Consider the following 23,115-nt stretch of genomic DNA (forward strand, 5'->3'; position numbering starts at 1 on the left):
GTGACTTTTTTCAACAGGGAGCTTGAAACAAAAACACAGATAATCGGGCTTCCGTTGTAAACAAATGAGCAATAATTTTAACGACTCTGGCATTGTGATTTTACGGCAGGAAATGTTGAGTTTCCGGCTAAAACTCACTTTGCAGCTGCTGCTAGTTAGCTCGAAAAAGTATAGTAAATGGAACTGAATTAGTTGACGAACAATTTAGTAGTCATATAGAGCCTTTTAATGGCTTTCAGTTAAAATTCTTAGATTTCAAATAAGTTAAGTTTCCCATTTCTCCATTCCAGTTGTTCAAGTAATAGTTTCTCTTTACTCATTCAATACAGATTCTCGCAATTAGGTGATGAGAATGAACCGGCCGTATCAATGTACTTCGGAGATGTTCGTCATATGCACTTTCCTGATGATCCGCGAAATTCTCCGCAAGTAGAGGTAGCTGTACTGTAAAGCTAAGAGAATTGATATTTTGAGAGTTAGGTTATTTTCATCATTGATTGCCACACAGATGCTTGGCTTCGTTTAGTGGTGGTTACCTAGTAGTAAATCAAGACAATACAAGGCTCGTTAATTCTTTTACAGGCTTTTACCCTTGACTTGCTTGTGGCTTTTTTCACGACTGACGGTATCACAAGCCGGCCCTTTTAACCTAGTAATACATATTGATGAGTTTGGATAGAGTCACGAACTAGAAATTTTAGACATGCATGGTGTTATCTTTCTTTCTACTCTTTTTTTCCTGCTAATTAAATTTTCCTAGTTAGGTAGGCTGATTCTACGAAGAGGGAGATACTCATCAAAAAAATACTTTACAAGATTATGGCGGTCACCAAAGCAAGGAAATCTGGATGATATAGGGCGATATAATACAAGCTTTGTTTCACGTTTGTTCGGTAGTCCCCGAGGACCGGAGATCTTACCGCAGGAAACATTAAAAGCAAAATTAATACCCTAAGAGCACAGATCTCTCCAATTGTGGACATCACGGGCATGACCTTCGGATCGTGTCCTTTCCACGCCGTTTTTAGTCGTGAAGCGCGTGCAACAAAGACAAGTGAGAATGACACGCCATTTAATTATATTTTTTAAGTTTAAAGCTCTTTTCTTACAGTTAATAATTAAAGAAATTCAATAGTTACAAGTGAATGTTCCCGACTTTCCCTGGGAAGAGAACGAGAAATTCACAAAGAGGCTTGATTTAAAGGAGTCATAGCACGATTTGCTCGTCTTGAAAAATGTAGCCTAAGTCTTTCAAGTAGGTAATTCACATTCCGCGTAATCTTTTCCATCCTTTACCATCCTCACTTGTTCTCTGGTTCAAATTACCACTGTGGTATTTTTCAGCCTTAGTAAACTATGATTTCGAAGTTTCCACAAATTGAAAGCGATTTTTTTCGTGGCAAAACTTCGTAACATAGCCCTTTTAAATACGCCTCAACGACTGATTAATCCTACAGAATGTACCTTGCAACCGAGTGCGAGAAGTCTGCGCCTAACGCAAGATTCCTTTACACCCGCCTTTTAAATATATTTAGCACCATCTCCGCAAAGGATAGACAGCATAAATATTAGACTTATTAAATTTTAATAGAAATGCTAAATAAATACATCCACTGAACCCTTTTAATCTACCAGACACTGATAGCCTGAACTGCCAGTCACCTCACGCCATCAGCCTACTACGATTATCAACTGAGTAAGACGAGAGCTTTGACGGAGTTTTGGTGACAAAGTTTTGGATTAAAAATTACCGTGTTGCCACAGGCAACCTTCCTCGCTTCTAATGGTACCAATACCGTCGCGTGCAATTTCGTGCTCTTTGCTGCCAATTACGTCAAAGGCCGAAGTCGCAACTAGAAACGGAGCTAGTTGCCCGTGACAACAAAACAAGTTGAATCTTAAAACCCGGTCACCAAACTTTCGTCGCACCTTACTCAACTGATAATCGTAGTAATTACCGTCTCTCGCCCGGAGATTAGGCCGAGGGCGGGGGAGATGACTGGCATTTGAGGCCAAGACACTGACCACCCCGCAATAAATACAACATTGACCCAGTGTGCAGTAAATACGTAGGTCATGAGTTTTGAACCATGACATTAACGATAAATAAATTGCATGACGCTTCCGTCTATGCACTGTCCCATTATTTTCAAATATTAGTTCATTCTGTAACAAATAAAATATTCCCTTACTCCAATCCTTTCCCTCCCTATACCCAATGTAACCTATCTAAAAAATTTAACAATAATGAATTTAAAACCGACTAATTATTGATAAAATACTATCATAATAACATCTCTTTGCTAATGGCAATATTTTCAGAGGAAAGAAATGCGACATACAAGCAAATTGTCAAAGAAATTGACATAAAGGCTTCATTTCCGCGTTTCAACATTGAGTTTCTAATTCGTGACAATATCTCTGAAAAGTCACACAAGTCTAGTCACAAAACTCTTGCCAACAATTCTAACCAATTAGGAGCAATGACGCGTATTTTTAACCAATCAGGTTCAGCATTTTGAACCAATCGTGATAAGGCGCACGCGGCATTTCCCGTGCTTGTCACTAGTTTTATTTCGAGTTCCAATTGATTCATATTGGAGTTATGGTCTGGCTCGGTCACGCAATTGTCACGCTCTAGAATGACGCGTGACAGAATCGCCTTCTAACGTAGCATGACCTAGTTTCAAAGAATAAATGCTATGATACAACATAAAGTGACAGAAAACGCCTGAAATACGTGATCTAACTTGACTGGAAAGCCTTAAATAGAGTGAGGTAACATGAAGTGACAGACAAGCACGTGACCTATCGTGACAGAAACGTCTATTGAAACGTCTACAATAGAGTGAGCAACCATGACGTGACAGACAAACACGTGACCTAACGTGACAGACAAGCCTAAAATAGATTGGCTACCATAAGATAATCGCGTTGGGGGACCTAAGGCCCACTTAGTACCCACGGACTAAATAATGCCCAATCTGACCGGGACATATAATTTCCTCATATTTTATTTACCTCGGGGAAATAAATAAGTCACTGTTATTATGTAATGCAAGCTATGGTCCACGATTTAGGAGGCCAAAAGCTGCATCCCTTTAAACAGCGTCCTGGATAGCCTTCTACCGCCAGGGAAAACGTACATCCATCAATACAACTTCGGTGACTTTGAAGGAAATAACCTTGATATCCACTGGCATGTCAGACCTCCCACGTATCGTCAGATGAATCTGTCGAGCTGTGACCTGGGCCGACTCGATCCATATCCTAGTGATGTAATGAGAGACACGAATGTTTCAATCGTTCATCGTTCACGACCCATACCTTTCATTCTGACTACACGAACACGAGACATTCAATGTGAAAAGTTTATTGAGTATGCGTGCGTCAGTCAGGTCTGATGCAAACGTATCTTAATACCAAACTCTGCATCCTCACAAATTACAACTATTGGTTCTACGCCCCTCCGGGGGGGGGGGGGGGGTTACTCCCTGAAAAATTGGGTGGTGGTGTGCGACCCGCTTCCCAAAACCCTTACCCAATTTATAACCAAAATCTGCGACATTCCCTACCCTATTTATGACCCGACCAAAAATTCGAAACCCTACTTATGACCTGATCCTTAAATCAAAGCCCTGTTCCAGACTTGCGTTATACTTAGTTTCCTAGTTCAGACCAATGTTAAATTACCGCAAACATAATTTGTGAAGGGTTTTCGTTGATTTTCTTTTCGATAATGATGAAAAAGTGGCTTCTTCTTAACAACTTACCCATATCAAGGCTAGAGTGCAAAAATCATACCCTATTTATGACCAAAATGGCCAAAATCAGCTAAAATCGATACCCTATTTATGACCAAAACGGCTGAAAAATCATACCCTTTGGGGCCGCACATACCTATATAGCCCATATAAGGGAGTAAATCCCTTCCCCCCCCCCCCCGAAGTTCTAAGAGACACAATAAACCACTAAAAAATCACCCTTTTAGACGTGGCCCAAAATATACATGTGGAAACGTATTCCTCATCTAATGCAGGTCATGCAGTCGCACGAGACCCCACGGAAGGGCACAGAATAAATAAACCACAACACTTTGACAGTCTCCTGTCAAATGCTTCAATAAGCCGTAAGCAGCCCATGACACCCGCGAGCTTCTCATTCGTACCGTTAGAATATCAATTTCAAACTAATTCATTGTCACTCAACCGTCAGAAATTACATATTCCAACAGAGAACACGATAACTGAACAACGTTTAAGTTCATTCCAACCACAGGGATTGATAGACCAAAAGCTGTGCGTGATGAATTCCATACTGCAGCATGGAATTCCTGCTGTTAGCGACTAACACTTACATTGAGTGTTTATTTGCTTCTCGTATCGTTCATAGTTGAACTCAAGCACGTTTACAAAAAAAGTTACTGCAGGCTAAAGATCAAGGTAAATTGCTTTTTGTACATAATTTGAGTACTAACTGTAATTAAATATTTCTTAGTATGGTTTCGTTACGAAGGCAAACGTAAATGTGTTTCTTAGAACAGATCATACCTTGCTGTTGATGGCGCCCAAAGAAGAAGCCTTTTGACAATCCTTGTGCCATGAATCGATTAACTCCCAGAACTTCCTCTGGTTTGCGACAAAAGTAACGTTCTGGGGAAGAAGACAAGAAACGAACCGTTTACAAGCGGAGCGCATTTCCGATGACGATGGAAAGTGATTGCGCAGTTCTTTTGATTTTTTCTTCCTGAACTCTATCATTGGTTCATAAAGCTGGTGCAAGTGTTGCAACCGGAGCGACCAATCAGAACAAAGAAGCGATCTTCGCAGGCAATCAGATACAGACTAAAGGAGGGGGGGGGGGGGGGGGGCATCGTCTACTTGTCACAGCCTCCCGCGGACTATTGATCAGAACGGGAAGCTAGGACCAAGGAATCCTGGTCCATGGAAGTTATAATACTAAAATGACAATCACATTCCACGTAAAAATCTATACATCTTGGTTATTCTTGAGGCAAGCCTGTCGAGACCTCATTACTTGAATGTTCCCCCAACTATGTCCCCAAAGCATTTTCAAAAACCTACCTCTTGTTGTAAGATCTTCATTTTAGCATTTTGCTGTGACAACTTTCCTCGAAGCTAGATAGCAAATGAAAATTGAATGAGAGAAACCAGCATTATTGGTAGCTTATGTTACTTTCCTAGATTTCAAAATTCCCAGTTCCTTCTTCGAACACCCCGTCTCATCTGGCAAACAATCCAAAGACTTGCAATTACCTTGGTATTCTCCTGCTCCAACTGTAATAGACGGGCCTTCATTTCCTCTACATTGCCTAAAAGGACAACGACACTATGTTTATTTACGCTCCAATTTGCAAAACAACGACAACAAACACAACAATGCTAATTTTGAGAGTCCATCGTTATTTTGGTCCTTTGTGAACTTAAAATATTCAACAGGGAATGTTTTTACCTGGCTCCAGATCGCATTGGACCGCTACAGATGTCGTGGATATTTCCCTGAAATGTCAGAAAAAAAGAAAAGAAGTCAAAGGCAAGGAAGCCGATTAACAAACCAACGTGATACTCTAAAGTACCCTATCGTATCAACCGATCGACATTCCGTTTGCTTAAAATGTTATGAAAGTTACCAAATTTTACCAACTAGGTTAAGGTCGATTTAATACCAGCCGCTGTTCGGGAAAGTAGAAATCGATATTATTGAAGTATCCAAGAGGAACGGAGAGGAATGTAGACCGGAATCGAGAGAGCGGCGGAAATCGAACCTAAGCCATGGTGGGACCACTTTCAAATCCTCGCCTGAATTACTATGCAGTAACGATCATGGGATAACTCCTAACTCACGGTCAGCAAATAAATTCGATTCTCATTAACGGTATCTAATCATTTTTGCAGTAATAGATGGGAGGATTAAGGGCCTGTTTATGACCCTCTTGGAAGGATTACCCTTCTAGAAGGGTCAAAATATAGCCCTCTTTTACTTCCTCTTGGTGATTAGCTTTTTAATTCTTATAACTGCATTTCTGACTTTGTATTGATATAGTGAGGGCAAAATGATTGTTTTAACAATTAAGTAATTATATTACTTACTTGTTGTTAAGAGAAGGTGTTGGAGGCTTCGCCTGGCCATGTATAGGAATATACTCCGCCTCACGAAGCTCCTAATACGAAAGCATTGACAATTTGAAATATCAAGCTTGGAAATTTTTGTCTCGAGCGGGGAAGCAGCTGGGCTTAATTACCAGCCGCTGTTCGGGAAAGTAGTTCGCGCTCTTCTTGGGGAGCTAGAGAGGGCCCAGGTAAATCAAGTCTAGAAAGCCGCGAAAACAGTTTGATTAAGACCGCCAGTTTCGGAAGAGATGTTACTAAGAAACATGGCGACATTTAAGCTTTTGGAGCGTTCAAGCACTTTAAAAAATTCAAAAACAATTCTACAAACACGGTACTTGCCCAGAAGAATGATTCTGAAGCGAAGAACGTTTTGAGAATATGTTCTTAACTTAATCAAAGGTAATTCTACTGACATAAAAGTGAACACCCAGGCGGAAAACAAGGCATCATTGAGCTGAATTCTGATCATCAAATATCCTTTGTCAACCTCGAAAGAATTTTTTAAATTTTTGGTGCGAGAAAAAACAACAGCTCTCTCCTGAAGAAATTTTTTGCAAACGCGCACGTCAAAATACCTATTTTTGTGTCCAACTATCATAATTAAGGAGAGCGGATTTACTACAAACCAAACACATACATTTTTCAACCATGCTGGCACATTGCTCTCTGAACTGGAAAGAGAACGACCATAACTGGACGCGCTAGCCTGGGACGGGCCTCTGTTGGAATCGTGTGAGCCACTCGACTCAATGGAAATGTACTCCGCTTGGTCAAGTTCCTGTGGGGGAAGGAGAGAAAGGGATGTTTACAGAAGTAAGAAAGAAGTATTCAAATTGTCAAGTACCAGCAATAGGTTACAGAAACTCTAGAAAATGTTGAAACATTTTCTCAATGTCCAGACGTCAAAGGCCTTACTTCGTTGATGGTGGACCTTGAAAAGTAAAGCCTATATATTCAGGTTCCCATTTCGTCATCGATCTCAATTTCCTCGAATCTTAAACATCGCTGACTCTTCTTAGTTAGTTATTTTTCTATCTTGGCAACCCATTATTTTGAGACTTTCATCTATCTGAAGGTAACTTTACACGTTACAAAAACAACTTCATATGAAGAAGGCGAGAAATGGGTGCTTCAAAAATTCCCTTTTAAAAGTACAAAAATAAAAGCACAGTTACGTCTTGAAGCCAAGCTGGTGCCAAGCTACTCTCTCCCAGACTCCTGGGGTCAGAGCCAGACCCTGGTGCCCGGGGCGAGCGACCAACACCAGAGTCCTTCGTATCACCAAACGGATCATTTGGATTGGCAGGTCCACTGTCGTGATTGAGGTTCAGTCCCATCGGCTCGGAGAACACAGAGTCCGCACCATTATCGCCCGCTGTAGAAGACAAAATATTGGTTTTATCATCTGCTCAGTCGTTCTTTTTCTACTGGAATCTTCTAAGCAAACGTCTTCAAATGAAATATTTGTAGAAATAATAAAAACGAAACCCATTGTTTAAGTTGTTGATTGACTTTGAATTGTTTGTTTATTTTCCAAACACTCAGCCAATTAAAAAGGGGGCAATAACACAGGCATCTTAACAGCAGGAGGCTACTTTCTCCGCCAAGGGCCTCTTCATATGAGCCCGGTAACCGGGCTGGCTCGGTTACCGGGACGAATTTTGTTGTCTGTTCATATGGGAAATTTCAGCCTGGTCTACCGGGATAAAATCCAAGAAACACAACCAAAATGGTGGAACATAAACTTGTATCGTTCGCGGCTGTCGCAGCTTTGTAGACACTTGTAACTTTACTAATAAAGCTAATTCGCCCACTCCTAAAGTGGAAATACATACAAGGCAAAAATTATGTCATTTTAGCCGCTATGTTGCGAAAGCGAAGTTATTTCGTCTAAAAAGTTGCGTCCCGGTTACCCGGGCTGGAGTGTTCATATGGGAAAATTTTCATCCCGGTTACCGAGATCTCGGTCGCAAAACCCGAGATCTCGGTTACCGGGCCAGCCTGGCTTCTCACATGAACACATCGCGATTTTTACGAAGGAAAGAGTGGCCAGGCGAGATCCCGGAAACCGAGCCAGCCCGGTTGACCGGGCTCATACGAAGAGGCCCTAATACCCTGTCCACACTACGGCGGGGGGAATTTGAAAACGCAACACTCACCAGTCATTAAGGATTTGTGGTTGCGGAAAACTCAGTCAGAGAAACCACATGATTATCGGGATGGCACCGTTCCCGAAAAGCTTCGTTTTCAAAATGTTTCCTGTCCACACTTAAACCCCTTTCTACCTTAAACTCCTTACGAAACCGACTTTGTCACACAGACTAAAGAATGTACTAAAAACGACGAGGTAATGAACTCCGCACTTACATGACTGAGACTCAAGCGACCGTCCAGATGACCCACCACGTTTAACTGTTCGGGAACTAAGAACACGCTCTGTGAAAAAAAAAAACAACGAAGGATGAGTTAATTTTGATGTGTTATCTTTATTCCAAATATTTAGCAATTATTGCACGAGGTTGACCAAAATGTCGTGATTTGTCAGTGGCGAGGAAAAATTGTACGACCAAAGAAAGCGTCTTGTTAAATTTTAAGTTTGAAACAGTTCAAATATTTTCAGTCACCTGCCACTATTAGAGAGTTCCAGTGTCTACAAGCCACACACGACAACACGTGGAGGGCGCCGAAAATAGGTCGCGGGACAGCCGTGCACGGGATTCCACCCTTAGCCCGGGCGAGGCTGTCAGTCAATACGCCAAGCCGACCATTGTCACCCCTTCCCCAAGAGTAGATCTGATTGTCTGTGGAAAAGAAGATGTAAAACATACATGTATTGGAAGATTACACATCACAAAGAAAATTTAACCACTAAAAAAAACCGAGAAGAAAAAAAGAGGTACAAAGCTGAGAAAATCGAAGGTTTAGTTCCCGATAAGGTGTTTTATTTTGCGTAGTCAGATATCATGTAAAGGATGGAGCGTTCATACCTGCAGTGGCCACCACAGTGAAGTCATCTCCGCACGCCGCTTGCACAATTCGTTTGCCGACCATTTCCCCACCGATGACACAAGGTCCCGTTCGGGATTTGAAGTCTCCTACCCCCAGCTGACCGAATTTGTTGGATCCCACTGTTATTAGGCGCCCATATGCTGCGAAAAAGTCAAATAAAATAGTTGAAATTACAGCATTGTGATTAAAGGCTTTGAATTTCCCGCGCAATTAACAACCAATCAGGGACATCACTAAGGATTTTTTCAGATTGAACGTCTCTTGAGCGGGAAAGAATCGAGAGCGCAGCAGGAAAGGCCTCAGTTCTGTAAGTCAATTTTACAACATTTTGGTTGTAAAGCTTAATTAAAAGTATCATTAAACCCTAGTTCAAACTCAGCTTTGACACTTACCATCTATTACAGCTGAGTGCGATCTACCAGCGGATACAGACGCGATACTGTATCTGAAAAACACAAAACACCCACACATGAAAGGGAGACAAAAAAAAAAAAAAAAAAAAAAAAAAAATGAAAAGAAAAGAAAAACGCAAGGCAACCATATTGCTTAATTCAATTACAGAAAGAAAATTGACCTTCTCCCAAAGGACATTATTAAGCCCAGGTCAAACGTCAAACTTCACATGAGACGAACGAAATTGCAACTTGAGTCCATACAAACGGGTAAAGCTCGACTGTTGGGTCAAACGTCGAAATTAATTCGAAATTAGATGGACCAACACGTTTCATCCGTCTGCTTCAGTCAAACGTCGAGCTTACCATGAACTTAATCCGCTCAGTTTAGTTCGTCTCGTGCGAAGTTCCACGTTTGACCTGGGCCTTTAATACCAGCATTCAAATACAGATCGAATAGCAACTATTTGCTGATGATCAACCCATTCTTAATCGCCCTTTTCCCCACCCTCCTTGAGGAAGAGATGGCTCACGTGATGGGGAAAGGACCATATAAGGATTACTCGTTCCATGAGGCTAGGAAGTTGAAAGAGAAGCTAACAATGTGTACTCACTTGTTAAGCGGCATCACAGGTTTGGGAAGAGTGACGTACGGAAAATGGCCTGTGGTAGACTAAGAGCAAAACAGAAAGTAATATTACAGACTGAAGAGCAATATTGATGTAAGTCAGATTAACATGTTAAAGGAGCTCAGTCACGGTTTGCGCATATTGAAAAGTTTAGCCTCAATTTTTCAAATTCGTCGTTTGTAATCCGTGTTAATCTTCTCCATCCTTAGCCATCTTTGTTCCTTTATGGTTTATCATTATCTCTTTGGTGTTTTTCTATCTTGTTAAACTGTTACTTTTAGGTTTCCTACCATTTAAAGGTAATTTTGTATGTGGCCAAAATAACTCAAAATACCGTGACTGAGCCCTTTAAATACTGGCTCAAGGAGTAGTTACTCAACATCAAAATGAAAGAAAACCAAAACCAAGGGTACTTACCATTTACATGGGAAAACCGGAAATTCCAGTTAGAAAATCAAATGGTTCGCGACTTTCCGTTTGGGAAGCTTCAGAAAATATGGGCTGTGATTTGAGGTGATGCTATTTTTCTGCTCTTTTAAGTCTCTCGAATTGATGTGGATATACTTTATAGCGATTCCTTCTCACACAACGTCGCACGCAATTGTTTAATCTTTATGCCTGAAATTTCCAACCGGATGGTTTTTGTAAATGGTAAGCACACCAAAAAAGAGGAATCGATCCCAAAATGAACGTCAAACAAATTCAGTCATCAGTATACCTTAACTTGTCTTTTCCTCAGTGACTGGGGTGTGTCAATTCCTAGTTGATTTTCATCGTTGTTGCCAAAACCCATCAGTCGTCCAGTTGATGTCAGCAAGAAGGTGAAGTCAGAACCACAGCAAACTGATACCACCTTACACTGCAATGGAACATCAACCTGGAACAGAACGAATCATTTCAGTCACTCTTGTACACGTAGCCTATTTTAACTCGCGGATAGTTTCCGTTGATACATAGCTCGGGAGATTTCCTTATTCAATGAGAGCCATTTTATCGCCAGTATCAAAAAATCGCTTTATGAAGAGGCCAATCACACACGACTACACAGATCCTAGTAGTTCGTTGGGGGTCTCGAACAAGAAATTGTGCACTAATTCGCAGACGGAATTTACACGGAAATTTCTGTCTGTAACGCTGGCTACTATACTATACATGCTGCAAAGATATGAAACGCAAAACAAAACTTTCCGGTATGGCGGCTGCGATATAGCTGAAGCAAGTATGCCGGTCCACGCATGGGATCATATTCAAGGGAGCGTGATACTGGAGGGTTTTTAGGAGACTAACTTTCATGAAGGCGTATTTTCAGAAGTTAATGGTATTTTGCAAAGACACTGTTATCCGCAGATTACTAGTGGATTAAACAGAAGATCTGGACATGCTTCAGAGTATGGTGCTCTATATTGCAAATACCATTAGCCTGCGAGCAGGCTGCTCTTCGCGGGAAAAATGACGGAGGAGAGAGAGGCGAAACCCGCAAAGAACCTGAGTTCGTAACGAACCTGCTGGCAGGCTAAAACTACCACGGCCTCCACAGCTCCTTGGAGGACGTTCCCTAAGTCACACAATATCCCGTCCACCGATCGACACGTTATAACTGCCAATCTTGAACCTTGCAGCTTGGAAAAAACGTTTCGGTAAAATAGCTAGATTGTAGGTTGACAGCGTCAGTATCACCACAAAACGACATCAGCGTAGTGAGGTGCAACTCTTACCTTCTGAGGGGCAGCACAATCGTCTTCATTTCCCAGGCCCAAACGACCTAAAAAGACAAAATACTGTCCAAAATGCATTTCCACTCAATAAAACAAGAAATTTCTATTTACAGCTTCAAGTAATAAATCAAACACGAAAGATCGTATTTGACCACATTTCCAAACACCGAGAAGAGAGTTGAAAATACGACGTGTAGCGGAGTATTTTTGTCGAAATTCGAGGTGTTTGGAAATGTGGTCAAACACTGTCTTGAGTGTTTGATGTATCTGCTCTATCGAAACTAAAACTAAGGAGAAAACGGAGAAAAAAAAGCGTAAAAATCTATGCTACTTAAGATCAGAGATCCAACACTCTCACGGTCAAGATTTCCTTTGTCTAAACTTGATGAATTATTAATGAGTTTGACAAAGACTATTGAAAAATCATACACTGCAATGAAAATGATTTTTAAAAATAGCTTCTTCTTTTTCAAAACATCTTATTGGAAACAGAAAGCTGAACAAATTCCAAAATTTCATATCAGCAGGCTTACCATACTCTCCACAGCCCCAAGAATACACTTCCATTGAAACTGTATGAAGAAAGAGAAAAAGAACTGAGGTTTAGACGAACAGACAGCAAAGTGTGAAGCATTATATGCACGTCTAGGTTTTGCTTAGTAAAGTTTTCACGTCAAGACCTATTTGGTCACAGTGAAACATATAATAATGTTCTCCGTTGAAAAGCAGAACATCTAGCAATTTACGAGACTAGTCTAGACACGAAAAAAGCGACGTGTTGTGACTACACCATCGGTTCACCCCAAAACGTTTCGCACTGAAGCGGTAGTGTTCCTGCAAAAAGGATAACTTAACTTGAATGGAAACCATGAGCTTACAAAACTAATGCAAGGGCAGATGGATTTGCTTTGCAGAAGAACAAGGCCCCGTTTGGGGCAGCTGCTTTTAGCCAGCGTCCATACTACGCCAGAGAAATCTGAAAACGCAGTTTTATTTCTACGGTTGTGACTGGCGTCCACACTGATCCGTCACGAAAACAGAGCTTTTCGAAACCGCTCTTCAAACCGAAAGAATTTGAAAACGCCGACTTTGCGTTTTCGTGAGTACGGAAAACATTTTGAAAACGGAGCTTTCCGGAAACGATGGCGTCGCGAGAATCATGTGATTTCCCTGACCGAGGTTTCCTCAAACACAAATCCAAAATTCTCTCGACCAATTAGGAACGGTAACGAAACCAATCGTGAACTGGATTTGTGGATTGCTACGTGCGCGGTTTTAATAGTAAGCCCTGATTGGCTTGTTGCACTATTCGACTACGTTGTGGTAAGTCAGATAGAGCGGTTTTCAGTTGAGCATCGTAAAACCAAAACCAAACCAATAACTTACCAATTAGACTACTCAGCCAATCTCAAACCGTAGTAAAACCAAAACCAAAACCAAAGTAATTGCCTGATTACTTTCGAGTATCAATTGTAAACCGCTCTATGGTCAGCTTTCTTCAGCTGCAGACACTTGAAATAACTCTAGTCTAAATGAAGCCGTTAAAACGAAACAGCAGGAAGCTAAACCAACCTGTAAGAGCCACAATATGGCACTCCCCACACGCCACTTGTGACACAGGGTTTTCAGCAAAGAATTCCACTCTGTAAGGCGTGGCAACTTCCTCGTCCAACTCATTGTTACAACCAATGCAACCCCAGTAGTCTGACCCAAATGTGTACAAGACACCTTCCTCTGGTCGAAAATAAAGATATATCAACATCGAAATTATCTACACCACCTTAGATATTTATATTTCCTATATTTTCCGGCTCGGAGAATTAGGTGTTGGATGAAGACTTTACTTCTGGCTTGTGGATTTGATCCGCCTCTATCATCCAGTCTCGGTCAGAGACGCCATTTGGATGTAATTTATAAGACACGAGAGACCAAGTTTCAACACGTTTCCAAACACTGAGAAGATTTGTTGATGGCCGAATTTACACTAGAGCCAGATCATTCGATGCTGAATTTGTTTCAGGCGACGAGTTATCCTTCTGAGACGATTTATTCGTCTGAGACGGATAAACGGTCTACACCATGACGCGACTGCCTCAACAACAACAGTTTATTTCTACTACTGTAAAACTACTGTAAACAACTAAAAGAATATGTGACACAAGCTATGATTGGCAAATCTGCGGAAAGGAATGCAGATCGGGTTAAAGCAACTGTAAGTGGGGAGAAGCGTTGCGTGACGAACGCAAATAACGGCTTCGAAGGGGAAAGAAGAACAAAAAGTCATCTCATGTGGAATTTCTACCTGTAACACATGCAGTAAACTCATCTCCACAGGCCACTTGTTTTATGGCGATTCCATGCATTGCCTCAACTGGTTTAGGAATGCGATAAGCTGCAGTGTCACCATGTCCCAGCTGACCCACCATCTGTTTACCACCATGAGCATTCTGGAAAAATCAAACAAATAATATAAACTTCAGAATGTACAGTACCAGCTCTAGGGAATACACCCAGAGGACTCTTTGAACAAGAAGCACTTTGAACTCAACCACACAATACCTGGAAGTTGAATCACGTTTTCGGCTAATGCCAGAGAGCTTAATCAAACCACGAAGGCGATGGCAACGAGAACGCCACCAAACAAAAGGTATAATAAGTAGAACAATGGCTGTGCAAGTGCGCTATAAATCTTTGTTCATTTCTCTGCCGTCCTCTGGAAAATAACAACGTGAAATGACTAAGTTCCGCGTATTTTGTAGAATGAGAACGACGGCCGCTAATTTTTCGTATTTTCGTTTGGAATTGAACACTGGCGTTATATATTTAGCTTGAGCAAGTTCTGAGGCCAATAGGTTCACAATCGCGAAATTCAAAGGTAAAAGTAAATCCATTTTTTTAGTAGGCGTCGTCCTCTGGGTCACCCTTCTCATTGCTTAAGCTATCTACTAACATCCTGTACAGTGTCTGAAATAAAAATTTACTTTGTACTTACAGCCCAAGTAAAGAGTTCATTTTCTACAGTGACAACAGCAAAATGGGACTGACCAACAGCAAGCTGAAATTACAAGAACGACATCATTACAGGGTGAAAAGCAGTACTGTGCGAGTACGTTCAGAGTATTATTGAATGGCTGAGAAGATGCAAAGCTCGTAAGAGATGCGGCTAGAAACATCTGAAAGTGCTGTTCCCACTGAATGCACAGTAAATTCAACCAAACCTGCATGAGAAACTAAAGATGGTCCTTCTTAACGCACTTCATTTTGATTACAGTTAAAGAAAACTGAGACAACCAATCAGAGAAGTTACACAAAAGTCAGTTAGGCTGTGTCATCAGTATGGAAGTATTTGAGTTGAAATTATACATGTAGCTGGTAGTCTCTCTAAAATGGGAAGACTGAACATATGAAGGGATACGTAGAATCATTAATATTATTCAGTTAGGCTTATTTTAACACGATGAAGGGCTAATGCATAAAACGTCTGCTTCACAACTGTTTCACCCAACTGACCCTGCTCAACACTTTCTTAAGAAACTTTAATGGCTTTGTACATGTAATTTCAACATATGTAATGAATACCTGTAAAGCAGAATGTCCTCCCTGGAACATGTCCACTTTATGTGGTGTTTGTTTACCACCTCCCCAGTAAAATACCTGTTATAAATTAACACAAATATAAGCAATCAAAAAGCAGGGATGATGCAACTGGACTAGCGGTATTCTGCTTTATCATTGGACTGCAATGGATCCAAAGGACTACTGTTACATATTCCTTTTTGGAAATAATCCTTGTTTATGATGCTAACTAGAGTTATACATGTAATATGGTGGTAGAGTACTACTACCTAATTGTTATAAATAAAACCTTTGCCATAATGCATCACTAATTGATTTTATTAGTGAAAGAAGTGAATGACATGCAAACATTGTTTGCTGCTTTCAGTCTCAATATCGGGCTACCTAAAGCTCTACATTAACAACAGAAGGATTGTTTATCACTGATGTGAATGTAACATTCTCACCTCACTGGTTTTGGATGTAATCACAGGCACAACTTCAGTCAAGCCACTGGCAAGTCTGAAAAAAAGGAACATGTTTCCCAATGTTTTGGTTCAAAATATGAAGCCCTCCTTTGGGTTCTGCACTAACTATGGACTGTATTTTAGAAGTCGTTAGGAAATATTTACTAAGTTAGCTACATGTATCTACAAAAAACTAGTTTTTACATAAACACATGACACTTATAAAATAAGTCTGCGTTACACTAACCTGGCCCTCCTGGTTGTAGCATTCAATTCCCAAACTTTCTTTTCCATCTCTCTTTGAACATTGGAAAGAAAAGATACCTTAAAGAGTAAGTATTAAAAAGTGGAAAACTAGTGTCATATAAGTACTTTTTTCCTTCAAGCATAATTTTTCCAGTGTGGTTTTATATACATATACACTCAGTGACTTATTTTAAGTACTGCAGGCTGTAATAACAAATTACACTTTTAATGTTAATTACCAAACTCAGTATTTTTCCAAAACGTAGTGACTTACCTTCCTAAATTGCTCAACAGTGGCATGGCCAGAACTGCATCAACTGTTGGCCTGTCATCTGGATTCTAGTGTTAACATTGTTTTACTATTAACAACAATTTTATATTCGATTTTTCAGTAGTATGATCTATATAGCACATGTTCATAATTATATTAATCAAACATGAACCTAAGGCATTAAGTAAAATATAATGGCTCCCAATAAAATTTCATATAATTGTTCTTACAAAGCAGTGGTCTGGTTTTATGGAGTAAAAGATGTTGATCCATTAAAAACTGAGACTGGTGTTTCTCCAAAGTGCAACGGGCCACAATATTTTGATGCTTACTTAGCTTACAGTTTCCACATGCATAATGTCAACAATATATTATTATTACATTTCCACATTTGAGGTTTTTAACTTTATACTGGGCTGGCCTTTTTTGTTACCTGTGACAACAGTATTGTTACCAGGCTGCTCATCTCACTTGTGTACTGTGGGCTGATATCTTCAAATTCTCCCTTTACTATGTCAGAAACTAGTCTAAGAGGATTCTAAAGAATAGAGAGAGTAGTATGTGGTCTCACTGTTTTGATCTACACCAGAATTATACAAGATCAGATTAAGTCCAACAAATAATGTAGAATAACACTATGTTATAAAGTAGCCAAGCAAAGCAAGTTAGAAAACTAGAGGGAGGGAGTTAGTTCCTATAATAGCCTATAGGGGTAGGCTCCACCCAAAAGGGGCACCTTTTTCAGGCTTCAAGTATATAAAAGGGTAGGGATTTCACAAGTCGAGGTATACGAAAGGAGACGGAACTCTGTCATGTAGTTATTTCAAAGGGCCTTAAATTGAAGTACTTTGAACAGATGCACCTTATGGTGGATCATTTTTAAAAGCACTACATAAAAATAACAAGAGGACACTCACTTTTCTGGCAAATTATTCATAATACATCGGCCAGTTATGAAAGTGTTTGAAAGGGGTACATTTTTACTAAGACATATCCAAAAGGGATACCTTTTCAAAATGGCATACAAAAGGGTAAGGGGTTGGGCTCATGGGTGGAGCCATATTTATCCGTGTTGAGTACCACCCCCCCCCCCTGGAGGGGGGAGGGGTCAGAAACCATATGCACATGGAACTTAAGAGACATTTTACTTACAGTGGCATCAAACACTTTTCTCAAGGTGAGCATTTCGTACAAGACACATCCCATTGCCCACATGTCGCTCTTCTGGTTGTACCTATATGGAGTGGACATGTATTTCTTAAAAACCAGCGAGGGCTGTACCACAGCAGATTATCACACATGGATCAATTTGACATGAAACTGATAGTTACAGAAATGAAATGGTAAGATGACAAATCGAACAGAATGGAAATAAATAGATGGGCGTTGCCTTTTTTCAGGGTACGTACATGTACAACCTCAAACAGTACCCAGGTTACCTAAGGCTGCTGCTCAGCCTTGCTAATTTCTGCACATGCAAGGTTCCAACAATTTATTTATTAAAGACTGGGTTTTAAGTGGATTGTAAAAAGTACTAAGAAAAAGCAAACTACTTGCAGTATGAACCTACTTTTGTCCTTGAACTATTTCTGGTGACATGTAATATGGTGTTCCAACAACCTGACGAGGAGAAATATTATGTGTAGACAGTATAACTTCAATCTACATTTCTCTGGTCCTTCTATCTGGAACAATTTGGATGAAGAGATAAAAAGTTTATCTGCGCATTTATTTAAACAAACCTTGACTAAGCAATTTCTAAGTTCTTACCCTTAATGCTAGCTTACCGGTAGTATTTTTTTCTTTAAGTTACTATCGCTCTTAATTAAACAATGCTCTGTCTATAACTGGTACTGTTAATACTTACATTGTGTATTTCTTTTTATATTTATATCTATCTATATTTTTTTCTCTTTCTATCTCTTCTTTTCTTTATTTTTCCTACAACTGATTTCAAGCGTAATAATTCTTGTAACTACTCAGCTTGTTTAGTTTTCACTATTTTGAGTAGTTTTTTTTGCTTATTTAAGTTTAATGTATTCTTTTGCTGAGTGATATTCTCTGTATTTAATGCAAAATAAAATGGTTGACATTGTTATTGTTGTTGTTGTTGTTAGATGTACAGGTAGCACAAAGAGGGTGATCTAATATAAAATATGAGACTTAGAAAGAAAATTTCCTTCTTTTATTATTCTTCTGGTTTAATGTTGTTATGCTTGAATTACGTAGTGTACAAGTACTAATTAAGAAGTTCTCGACTGGCACTTTGAAATCTTATGTTTAGACTTGATTAATAATCAAAAGAGTATAAGAATGACACTATTTACAATGAACATCAGTCAGAGATTATACACTGTACATGTACATGTACTTACAGATTCTGCCATATATTCTCTTGAACCTTTCAACACAGTTGCAATACCAAAGTCTCCAAGCTTTACTAAGCCAGTTTTAGTCAAGAATATGTTTAGGGTTTTTATGTCTCTGAAAAGGGCAGACAAAAATGAGAGGCTTGCTGCAAAATGCAATTACTTTTATTAATAAGAGTAAATGCCCATGCTGCCAATGAGGGTTGGATGCCCAAGAGCCTGGCAGGGCAGGTACCACCGACACAAATATGGGTCAGTACAACACCATATATTAGCTTGCCTACCAGTACCCCAGCCATGAGCCCCACATGACAAACCCATCCTCAGCCTAAGCACCCATCACAATGATACTAAAGTTCAGTGAAAAAATTACAAACAGAAGGGAAATAACTTTGAGAACTGACAAACTAACTAAAAAGATACTTTACTAAAGCTAAAGGGAGAGGGAGGGAAAAAAAAGAAAAATGAAAGTCTCGAACACTACAAATGCTAAGCAGATTAAAACAATGACAAACCACATACAGTACCTGTGAACTATACCACACTCATGAATGTGACTCATACCGGAACATATTTGGAAAAAATACCAGATCACAATCTGCAAACAACAAAGATCAGCCATAGCAAGATACTTTTATTAATTCATTAATCTGTAACTTGAGAGTGATTTTGCGAAAAACGTCATCTTTTATTAACAGTGGCCAAATAGAGGTGGTGTTGTGAAAGTTAAGGGCAAAACTCATTGCTATCTACCCAAAGTACCTCTCTAAGCATCATAAGACAACTTGGCAAGAAGAAAAATGATTATCATAAATACCTCTTCTGCAAATAGTTCTTTTTGACCGCATATCTTGTCATTGAGCGTTCCACCTGAAATTTAATATTAATATAACATAATTTTGTAAGGTTAGGAGGCAGGATGAGAAATATTCAGCCCTCTAAGCATTTAAGGGTGGCCCTAAACCTAAAACTGCCCTTGATTAGCCTAATCAAATTGAAAAGTGCTTCCCAGTTTTCTGGATTGTCCAATAAAAGGTCAGAGAATTAAGTAATACGTACAGTAACACAATACTGTAAGGTTTGACAATGTACATGTCATATGATGGGCGATCACAGAAATCTTCCAGAAAAACAAGATGCTTAAAAATCAGCATACAGATAATTTACTCATCTGTAACTTACTAAACTCTATGCAGAAAGAGGCCTGACCTGAAAATTCTCTTTCAATAGACTTGATAGAAAAATGGCTGTCATTTTATTCTGTTACCTAGCCACTTTTGAATTGGTAATAAAACATTATTGCAAGCGCTTAATCTTCAAGATTGTAATATAAACATACCATTGCAATATTCCATTTCAATCAGCAGTGATGTACCATCAATGTAATGATTAAAGTATGTCACAATATTGGTGTGATTCAACAAGGACAGGATATCAACTTCTTTCTCAGCATCGATTCTTTCCTTCTCACTTGCACGACTTAAGTTCACTTCCTTAACAACCACAAGGACATTGTCCTGAATGAAGTAGCAAAAAAATAATTTAAAAACAACTCATAACTGTTCTTAACATCAAATTAAAATCATTTCTTTTTATTTTAAAAATATTTAGTATAGATATTTGAAATATTTGTACATATTAAAAAATATATATTTATAAAAATTAAAAATATTTAGTATAAATATTTAAATATAGTACTTAAAAGTACTGTACATGTATGTATTTTTAAAACAAGTAATAAGTTAGCAACAAGATTGATGTGCACTATATATACTGTTTTTTTGGAGCAGGGTAACCACATGTAAAGTTTAAATTTCGGGGTTTTTCCTCATTAATCTCCATGTTGAGCCAGATTAACTTTTTCAAAGCATTAATTTAGTTTTCATAAGAGAACTTAACATTCTACTGACATTGATTTCATACATTCTGCTTTTCGATGATAGAGATGATCGAATTATTATATAATTTCATGTTTCTTTCTTGGCAACCTATTCTTGGTGCCAGGAAGCTTTATTGAGGGTTGGTGCTAGTTTTAATTTAAGAAAAGCAGTATTCATGTATATGTACATCGTCATTTGTTTCCAACTGATCACGGGCTGATTCATTTTAACTTGAGGAATTTGGATTTCTAGATGCTTAGTAACAGTAATTGGACTGAGTGAACTACAATTCAGTGAGTAATTCAGCCTTGCGAAGCGCGAGGTCGATTTGAAATTACGAGCATGATTACATGTACTCCTTGAATTGTACGACACGAGGTCCAATTACTAATTAATCGTATCTATAACAAATTTCGCAATTAAAAATGTCTTTTGAGAACTTCGTTTGAGCGAAAATGTCTGTAACGTTTTTCATAAGCTTTGAAAACTGTAGAAAACATTGCAAAGGAAGCCATTAAAGCGCTCGTAATTGATGTGTGAATCACGTGGTATCCCGTTACGGGTATCCAATCACAAAAAGTTGAAATTGGATACCTGTAATTGGACACTCACATGTTTGCGTGCTGATTATGCCACAAATAGGCACAGGGAGAACCAATCACGCTTGAGAATTTTGTTATAGATACGATTAATGTGACTATATAATTTGATTCTTTAAGGTTGAAAAGATCATTCAACTGGCCAATTACCCAAATTTTCATTTTGTTAACTTATTGCAAAATCTTATATTATTTGGACAAATGAAGGGGTTCGTGGAAAAAAGCCATAAGTGACTCTTGATCTCACATCAAATTCTCCTTTTTTGTACAAGGAAGCGATTTTTTTTGGAAATTTGCTTGGAGAATCTTGTAATCCATCAGATACCACTTAGGGTCTTTCTCCATGCATCCCTTCAAATATTATCACATGCATGATTTTAGACCAAATTGCACTCCAAGTCAGTTCAATTATCATTATGAACTAAAGATTACATGCTTAATTTCTTCAGAGCAGTGTGATACAGATCTGCCATCTTGTTCTGCATGATCATTGCCAAATAAGAGTGACCTGATACAGTGGCCCATAACTTTAGAATGTGACTACAGTGGAACCTCGATATTACAAAGGGTGAAAGGACTGGCAAAATATGTACGCTACAGCGAGGTTTTGTTGTATCAAGGTACTTTTCCTTACATTTTACTATTGCTAGGGTGAAGAATATCATTTGTTATACCAAGGACTTTGTCATATAGAGGTTCGCTAAATCGAGGTTCCACTGTATTAATTTTATGATCTCCAAAATTGCGATAATTTTGAATTGCAGCTTTGTCATGCAACCAAACCCATTCATGGTACAGCTAAAATTATAAAAAATATTGTCCATTCAATTTTAGTTACTGTTTTCTGTGATTGATGAGCTTAAATTTGTCATGATTATGATTTATTTCATCCATCTGGCTAACAAAACATCAAAACTACGAGGGGAAATAAGACATGTTTCGGCCTTGAGAGGAAGCTTGGTATCTGTTGCACATTTTTAAATAAAAGTAAAATAATATTTTTGTGGCCGGACGATCGCGAACAAAAATTCTCTAAAATAGCATGCATGTTTTTTCTAGGAAGAAGTCAACTGAAATAAGAGGGTCAAACCACCATTTTGACAAATGTAGCTACAGCTGTGGTCATTATAAATGATTAACGACGAGAATTTTCAACCAGGGAATAACTTTTCCCGCAATCAAAAACAATTCCAAATTATCAATAATCTTAAACACCATTTCCATAATGATAATTTCAGCAGCAGTCGTAACTTGCTGAGAAATAAATTCAAGCTTATGGCAACCGAAACGTGATTTACATGTACAACAAATTGTTGGAGAGATAACTACAAAAAATCAAAATGGTAAAGCTTAGTTGACGTTTTCTAGGAGCCCACAACATCGTGTGCACCATATTCGATTTCTCGAGCAGCTGCCGTCAGCTTCAATGGATAACTCACCTCCGTTTTTCGATATAACACCGCTTCACCAAAAGCTCCCCTTCCTAGAGTTCGAATCCTGGTATAAGGTTCTTCCGATGCTCTGCCATCGTTAAAAGAATCGTCCGCCATTATGTAAGCGGAAGGAACTCATTAATCAAGTTCTTGGCACATAATTTAATTCCGAACGGGAGGGGACGCATTAGGAGTCATCTTCCTCGCGAAATTCCCGCGCGCACTCTCGTGCTCAAAGATATCCACGAAACGGTCAGTTTGAGAACTGATCGATCATTTTAAAAAGTGTTTGTTATACGAATGCTATCAAACAACAAAGGAATAATTCTTTTGCGTACTTGTACTACTGCAAGCCCGCAGGCCAAAGCCAATTGGGTGTAAACATGAGCATGTGGTGTATACGGTAAGCGGTATTTGCT

General features: G+C 39.1%; 1 protein-coding gene across 1 annotated transcript; it reads right to left on the minus strand.

Annotated features, from left to right (window-relative positions):
* Positions 1-1,061: 1,061 nt before the first annotated feature.
* On the minus strand, positions 1,062-23,083 carry LOC110052656 (serine/threonine-protein kinase Nek9-like). Its single transcript, XM_020758800.2, has 31 exons — positions 22,703-23,083; positions 20,124-20,301; positions 19,602-19,654; positions 19,312-19,382; positions 18,791-18,899; positions 17,986-18,035; positions 17,568-17,649; positions 16,849-16,953; positions 16,419-16,483; positions 16,146-16,196; positions 15,899-15,953; positions 15,456-15,530; positions 14,869-14,931; positions 14,179-14,323; positions 13,449-13,610; positions 12,410-12,448; positions 11,877-11,923; positions 10,880-11,038; positions 10,147-10,205; positions 9,533-9,585; positions 9,119-9,280; positions 8,756-8,932; positions 8,499-8,567; positions 7,307-7,506; positions 6,769-6,909; positions 6,111-6,181; positions 5,473-5,519; positions 5,277-5,332; positions 5,085-5,138; positions 4,551-4,652; positions 1,062-3,270 (listed from the first exon to the last, which is right to left on the minus strand). The coding sequence occupies exons 1-31, from the start codon at positions 22,811-22,813 to the stop codon at positions 3,205-3,207; spliced, it is 2,877 nt and encodes a 958-aa protein (XP_020614459.2). The 5' UTR covers positions 22,814-23,083; the 3' UTR covers positions 1,062-3,204.
* Positions 23,084-23,115: the final 32 nt, after the last annotated feature.

This window comes from Orbicella faveolata, unplaced genomic scaffold (assembly GCF_042242905.1).
Source record: "Orbicella faveolata isolate gen_17 unplaced genomic scaffold, um_ofav_v1 contig_24, whole genome shotgun sequence".
In the NCBI taxonomy this organism is placed as follows: domain Eukaryota; kingdom Metazoa; phylum Cnidaria; class Anthozoa; order Scleractinia; family Merulinidae; genus Orbicella; species Orbicella faveolata.

What these genes read in the sequence shown, in the direction of transcription:
- LOC110052656 (XM_020758800.2), bottom strand. Translation starts at nt 22,813, where the DNA reads ATGGCGGACGATTCTTTTAACGATGGCAGAGCATCGGAAGAACCTTAT. An exon ending in GAAAAGTGTTTGATGCCACT is followed by an intron (nt 16,954 to 17,567) that starts GTAAGTAAAATG and finishes TCTATTCTTTAG; the next exon opens with AATCCTCTTAGACTAGTTTC. An exon ending in GAGGACATTCTGCTTTACAG is followed by an intron (nt 14,932 to 15,455) that starts GTATTCATTACA and finishes TTGTAATTTCAG; the next exon opens with CTTGCTGTTGGTCAGTCCCA.